At 37.5% G+C, this 7,640-nt stretch overlaps 1 protein-coding gene across 1 annotated transcript; it reads right to left on the bottom strand.

Annotated features, from left to right (window-relative positions):
• Nucleotides 1-70: 70 nt before the first annotated feature.
• Nucleotides 71-4,321, bottom strand: LOC129790967 (protein deltex). Its single transcript, XM_055828827.1, has 5 exons — nucleotides 3,965-4,321; nucleotides 2,894-3,850; nucleotides 2,667-2,812; nucleotides 2,494-2,602; nucleotides 71-2,432 (listed from the first exon to the last, which is right to left on the bottom strand). The coding sequence occupies exons 1-5, from the start codon at nucleotides 4,319-4,321 to the stop codon at nucleotides 2,241-2,243; spliced, it is 1,761 nt and encodes a 586-aa protein (XP_055684802.1). The 3' UTR covers nucleotides 71-2,240.
• Between the last annotated feature and the right edge of the window lie 3,319 nt (nucleotides 4,322-7,640).

The following is a 7,640-nucleotide window of genomic DNA, read 5'->3' as shown; positions in this document are numbered from 1 at the left end:
TGATCGTAAATTTTTAATGAACAACTCTTTAGAACATCCAGGTGGAGAGCTTTCAGTGAGACGTAAAAAATGCAATTTATATATAATTCTTTATTCCTTTTTTTTGCGAATCCATTAAAAACATTTTACAATCTCCATCCTTTTTCTTTCTCAACAATTTTGTTTGTCTTTTTGTCAAAATCACATTTCAATTCAATTTATCATGATAATATTTTTTTCTCACTTTATAATTTGTTCTTTTCTGGCATACATATTTTTTTCTTAAGGCTAATAATTCTATTATTGGCACTCTTATTACAAGTTGTAATAGTGTAATTGTTTTAATAAGCTATCACTCGTAAGAAAAGCTCTGTGCTCGCAGTCTTTTCATTAAAAATAGCTTAGAATCTTTAAAAGTACCTATCTGGAAAGTCTTGGAAAATTGTTTAATGCTTCAAAAATTGTATTTTTAATTGTATATAGTTAATTATTTTATTTTCTGACTACTTCTGAAGTAGAGTTAATTAGTCGTTAAAGGAGATTATTCGTTTCTGTATGGAAAAGTCCTTTGTTCGTGGGAAATAATCAGGACACGCGTGTAATGTAGTAGAGGATTCAAAAACATTAAAAAATTCGCCAAAGAAACTTCATATTTTCCACAGAGATCAACTAGGAACAGCCAAAAATATTTTTGCTTAAAAATACAATCAATGACGTCATCCCTACGTTTTTTGTATCTTTTATTACACGAGGTAAATTGTCGCTTCGCTCCAATTTACCTCGCCCCGCTTCGCGGGGATTTGTTGCGCTTCGCGCAAATTTTAGAGAGAAAATAAATTGTGATGGTTTAAAGGCAGATTTGGGCCACTTATCAAACCCAAAAGAAAAAACTTGCAAAGAGAAGAAATCATTTTCATACAATACTTTAGGCGCCAAATTCAAAAATTTGCAAAAACTGCATGAAATCTCTATGGGGGCTACATGAAGAGGGGCTTTGGGGGGAAAATGAATACGGCCATCTGAAACCGCCTGTTATAAGGAGCCTCTGTACCAAATTTCATCGCGATCGGACAAACGGTGTGGATTTGTATAAAAAAGTCGGAACGACGATTACCAACAAACAGGCCTTTCTTTATTATATAGAAGATGGGAAGCTCTCATCGAACGAAAAAGAAAAAAAATAGCAAAGAGAAGAAATCATTTTCATACAACATTTCAGGCGCCAAATTCAAAAATTTGCAAAAACTGCATGAAATCTCTATGGGGGCTACCTGAAGGGGGGCTTTGGGGGGAAAATGAATACGGCCATCTGAAACCGCCTGTTATAAGGAGCCTCTGTACCAAATTTCATCGCGATTGGACAAACGGTGTGGATTTGTATAAAAAAGTCGGAACGACGATTACCAACAAACAGGCCTTTCTTTATTATATAGATGAAGCATTGAAAACTATTGAAAATCATCAACGAAGCATTTAAATGATTTGTTTCATGCATAAAAAGAGAATGAAACACAATTATGACGTCATTCTCTACATTTTTGGGGAAATTTTTGTGATTTTTCACTTATTCTTAGGGAGCTGAAAAGTTTCGGATGGTTTCTTATTCTTTTTTTTGATCTTCCGCATAATTATTACGTTTTTACCGATTATTTCCTCGACCAAATAGTTTTCCCATCCAAAAACGAATGAACTCCTTTTCTCCATTTCATTTTTTCTTAAGAAACAGACCTTAAAGTAAAAGGAGCAACAGAGCTTTTCTCATGATTGATATCCCTGTTTAAAAAATCTCACTAAAATTGTCATCATCAGACTTTGTCTTGCACTTGATAGATCTAAAAGAAATAGGTATATTGCTAAAGTTTGTTTTCTTCTCTTACCTAATTCATACGAATTTAATTATTTTTCCTACTATGGGAAGGCACATAAATTTGACACATTTTTTTTGTTTGCTTGTGTGGAGTTTCTTAATTACTTACAATGCTAGTAAATTGCAATATATATAATACCATTTATTAGCTGCACTACAAAGTTTTGCAATTGAGATTCCCTAAATCAGATTAAAATATTGAAGGATTTTTTTTCATATAAATACTTGCACTTTGGTCAATCCTAAAATATATATATTTATTAATGAATGATTATGATTTATGTGGAATTAATTAAAATATGTATAACTAAAAATTCCATAGAATAATATGTACTTCTTGGAAGAAAAATGAGAATAACTTAAAGTGAAAGGGATGCTTTTGATTTGTCTTTAGTTAATCAGTCACTCCTAAATGAATTAATTGTGTCATGCATCGCTGAAGGTATCCTGGATCGGGATACATTGAGTACTGAGTTTTGTGATCAACACTATTCCATAGGACTACATCTTCTCTACCCGTTGTGGCTGAGCGTCCAATAGAGAAGAGGAGTCTTCGATCAAATGCAATCTTTAGAAATCGAAGAACCTAAAAAGGGTATTTTCAGTTAATTTTTTGTTCTCTCGTCTTTGCAGAAATGGTGATTTACCTTCCTGCCAAGAGGACAGTCTGGAAGGTAGCAAGTCCTCGGGAAGCCTACAGCAAAAAAAGCTCGTCCGGGATGTGGATGATCAGGTCCCTGAACACCGGAAGCAATGCTGCGGAAAGGATTGGAATTGAATTACAAAGGTAAGTTTAGAATTTTCATTTAATGGATCTTACTTGTAAACGATCTGTATCGTATTCTGTCCATCGTGTCCTGGTAAACTCTTTGGAATGATGACCCATGACATCGTACCAGACGGTTGATTGCCAATCTTTTCCCCGTAAACAATCCCACAGACAGGACATTCGATATATAAAGCTTGCTATTTGGGGAAAAATAATAAAAAAATTCAAATGATAAAAAGTCGATGAGATTAGCTGTTGAAAGCTGGTTTATAGCTCACCGATTGGTTCTCCTTCTGCTGATTAATAATCATCTCATTGAGGCATTCGAGATGCATGAGATGCTGACAGCGAATGAGTGATATGGCAGGATTCTGGGGATTGTGCCGCAACTCCTCCATGCACATTGGGCAAGGTTGGGCATGTGGCCACTTTGGTGGGTCAACAACGCGCACAAAGCGCGATATCATGTCACTGGCCGGATCTACACCAACAATTGATCCGGAAATGTGGCTATTGCTGGTGAAGACATCATCACTGCCAATTGAGCAATCCAAGAGATCAGAAACTGATCCCAGAGTTTGACTCATTTGGCTGCGATCACTTTTGTTGCTCTCATGGCTTAGGTATGTGGACACTGTGTCCACACTTGGCCGCCTGCGGCCACTCTTTGTACTGCTGGAATCCGTATCCAACAACGACCCGTTGCGTGTGCGTGAACGTGATCTGTGCATTGATGAACTACGCTGATGACCATCGTGATTCTGACCACCATTCGGTTGTGGATTTGATCCGGGTTTTGTGCCGAAAATGTTGAGATTATTGAGTATCTGTCGTGCGAGATTCGTGGCACTTTCTCCACTTGAGCCTGGCTTTGATTTGGTTGTTTTCACCAAGCGTGGCTTCCCGGGGACACCGCTGGTGGATGGAATGGGCATGGGTTGTGTAGATGATGGTCCTGGGCGAGGTTGCTGCGATTGCGTGGTGGATTTTGATGGGATCATCGGCAGTGGAGGTTGCTGTGGGCCACACGGAGGACTGGCGGGATTGCGTCTTGGTGGCATTTGGAGTCCTGGAATGGATTCCGGAGGTACTTTGACCAATGGATAGGGTGCCTGCTGGATGCGTCTAATGGTGCGTACTGGACCGTTTGGATGTCGAATTTGGGTGAGATTGCAGAAGTTGATCACAATTGGGAGCCCAAGGTGGGTTTTATTGAGATCCAATGTTTGTTCGCCCTTTTTTCATTTCATTGAGGGGGGATGGAGACAAAGGAAGAAAAATGTTTTGTGATTTTAATGTTATGGTCTCTGTGCGGGAGGATGGATAAAATCAAGTCACGATATACTCACTTTCGCCCACGCTTCTTCGATCACACACTGCACTTCCATGTTGTAGCTGTGCCAGTCTGAGCTTGTCGAACCGGCCCACTCCCACTTTGTGCCTTTACCAGCTGGTGATGTTGGCTTGTAGAACTTCCTCCGGACATTTATGAGGGGGAAATCAATGTCCTCAGAGCATTGTGTCATTGTGCGTACATTCACGTAGAATTGATCAATTGTGGGATCAGCATCACTGAGCAGGACACGCGTGAGCTTCTTTGCATGGGCACGTTCAAGGTGCTGGGACACAGCAGGGCTGTAGGGCAACCATCGTCCACCACGAGACTCATATTCCCAAACAACAACTGCATGCCCCGAACTGGCCATTATCTTTCTCTCTCCACTTCGGTGTGCACTTCTGCCTCGTCAATTCACCTGCAATATATGCCAAAAGTGGCCAATTATGTGGCACATAATTTTTACCTTCGCATCTCATTTTAACTTCTCAAATTTTCTCATGAGAAAATTCATCTCAGAAATACAATTAAATTTCTATAAAAAAAAATTGGAAAACTTACAAAGGATAAATGAAATTTAAATGTAAAAAGGCACCAGCAAGGTGGTCAAGAGTTCATGAACTTGGTAGAAGAAAAGAACCACTTGAAGATTTCATGTTTGTGCCAAATGATGTGTACACACCTAAATTAACAATTAACTATGCCTTCCCCACATTTTTCACAACATCTTCCATCACTCCTGGACACAACAATGCCACAACAATTGCACTTTGGAGTCACTGATCAGCGAAACATGATCTTTATCCTGAATTTTGATGCAAGAAAAATACTGAAGAGACCCACTAAATCACATAAATATCAATATGGCGCGGGTTAAGTCCACCGAGCTATCATCTCTGTGTCAATTTCTCTGCCTCAACCACTAAACTCCTCTCGCTCTGCCAGTCTGCTCGTGCAGGGTGATCCCAAAGTACTGGGTTACTGCTGCAGCACACTCGTTGCTGTTGTGCACCGACGAGCACATCTTCGAGAGAGAACTCGAAGAATTTGCCATGAATGTTATGTATGTATGTGAAGGAAGTGCTATATATACCAAAGGAAGTGCTATATAAAATATTTAGAGATCCTTGGATTTTTTTCCAGGAGGGTCGTGTTCTATCTTCAGCTACCTGCCCGCGTATGTTAAAATTGATTCTAAGAATTCTTTCAAATTCGTTTCTTATGAAATTTATGTTAAAATTTTCTTGTTGGCAACATGAGGGATGGTCAAGATGGTCCAATAGTTTTCAAACAATCAGGATCATGGTGAAGGAATAAATTGAGGAAAGTTTTCTTAATCTTCAGCAGATTTTATTCAAGTAACGGTCAATTTAGTATTTTCCTTTTAAAAAAATTAAGACATTTTGTAGGTTTAATTAAGGTGTTAATATATTGATCAGCAAAAATAGTAAAAGTATACATTTAAATTAGGGCTCCGAAAAATCGAACTTTTCGATGCTTCGAAGTGTTGAGAAAAAATCGAAGCACTGCAAAAGAACTGCTTCGTTTTTAAAATGCTTCGATTATTCGAATAATCGAATAAGCTTCGAAGCTTCGAATAATTTTTAGATATTCGAAGCTTCGAAGCTTTTTGAAATATTCGAAGCTTCGAAGCATTTTAGGTATTCGAAGCGGATGAACAACACGTGTTATTAAATGCACAATTGAGCTGCGCTTATTTTTGTGAATTTGCATAGCTTTAAGAACTTTTCTTATAAAATTATCCTCAAGCGCGAAGCGCCTTTAATAAAAAACTAATGTCCTTAAAATTTTTTTTTATCTTTTTATTTATTTTTTTTGAAGGTGCTTCAAGCGCGAAGCGCCTTTGATAAAAAGTAATGTCCTTAAGAATTTTTTTAAAATCTTTTTTTTTTAAGGTGTCTTCAAGCGCGAAGCGCCTTTGATAAAAAGTAATTTTCTTTCTGAAAAAAAAAGAAGTGAATGAATATGATTTTAAAGATTTTTTTTATATGTTTTTTTTTTCAGAAAAAAAGTTATTTCTAAACGAAGGTGGAATTTTAGCTGTGTTTCTTTCAGACACAGCTTTTGTGTACCGAGCAAAATCGAAAGTCGTCAGATCGGGCTCAAACTTGGGATGAGCACGAATTAGGGTCCCCACATTCCAAAAAACGTATGCGCCAAAAAATTTTTTTTCCGGCCGGCCGGCCGTCCGTCCGGCCGTCCGGCCGTCCGGCCGGATTATAAACTTAAATTGCAAGAGAACGGTGATAGATAGAGACTTGCGGTAAACGGCAAAGTTTAAATATCAACCTGAAGAAATCCGATTGTGAGGTCAAATCCTACCCCCCACCCCCCCGTCCGCCATTTTGAATAACCTCAAAATTTTGTTTTCGCTATATCTCAGCCCCTGTAATAGCTAAAAATCTGAAATTTTGATATGTTGTAGGGGCCATCAAGAGCTTTCCAACGATGCCTCATTTTCGAAAATCGGTCAAGCCGTTTAGTCAATATGGCCGCCACAATTTTTCATCGAAAATCGACCATAACTCGAAAACGGCTTGACCGATTTTGATCAACCCGGGGTCAAATGAAAGATCTCAACAAACCCTACAACTCTCTAGAACATCCGAAGTTTCAAAAGTGACCGCTAGGGGGCCAAAAATCAAAAACAAAATTTTCGATGAGTTTTCGATGAATATCTCGAAAACGACGACATAATTTTTTTTCATTTTTTGATATGTTGTAGCTGACCATATTATCTAGCTTCATGCCAAAAATGAAGAAAATCTATGGATCCGTTCTCGAGATATAGCCTTCCAAAGTTGGCATGTCATATCTCGGGTTCTACAAGTCCGATCTTGATCAACTCAAGCGCAAATGAAAGGTTTCGAGAAACCCTACAAATGTCTAGAACATTGCAACTTTGAGAAATGAGTGCAAGAGGCGCTAAAGTCAAAAACAAAGTTTTCGAAAATTTTGAACTCGAATTTTTCGAAAATGGCGACATAAATTTTTTTATTTTTCGATATGTTATAGCTGACTTCAAGACCTTTCAAACAAAAAAAAATTTATGAAAATCTATGGATCCGTTCTCGAGATATGGCCTTCCAAACATTTCTTAGGGTATGACTTTTCAACTTTTCCCGACTTTGAGCGTATTTAAATTAATTCGCGTTCTAGTTTGCTCTCACAAAATTCGTACACTGAAAGAAACACAGCTCCCGTAAGCTTGGTCAGCTTACCAGTACATTTTTTATTTGACTGAAAATTCGGTTTTCTGTAGGGACTACCTGAGAAATATAAAATGAATTTTTCCCTGTGACCCTTAAAAAATTCAAAATGGCGCTCGAAAGTCCCTAACTCGCGGAAACTACAAACAATTTAGTCAAACATGAAAATTAAATATTAGATGAACCGAATATAAAAATTCCACCTTCGTTTAGAAATAACTTTTTTTCTGAAAAAAAAACATATAAAAAAAAATCTTTAAAATCATATTCATTCACTTCTTTTTTTTTCAGAAAGAAAATTACTTTTTATCAAAGGCGCTTCGCGCTTGAAGACACCTTAAAAAAAAAAGATTTTAAAAAAATTCTTAAGGACATTACTTTTTATCAAAGGCGCTTCGCGCTTGAAGCACCTTCAAAAAAAATAAATAAAAAGATAAAAAAAAATTTTTAGGACATCAA

Source organism: Lutzomyia longipalpis, chromosome 2, assembly GCF_024334085.1.
Source record: "Lutzomyia longipalpis isolate SR_M1_2022 chromosome 2, ASM2433408v1".
NCBI lineage: Eukaryota > Metazoa > Arthropoda > Insecta > Diptera > Psychodidae > Lutzomyia > Lutzomyia longipalpis.
The sequence above is the reverse complement of the archived record's forward strand: the minus strand, read 5'-3'. Positions and strand labels throughout refer to the sequence as shown.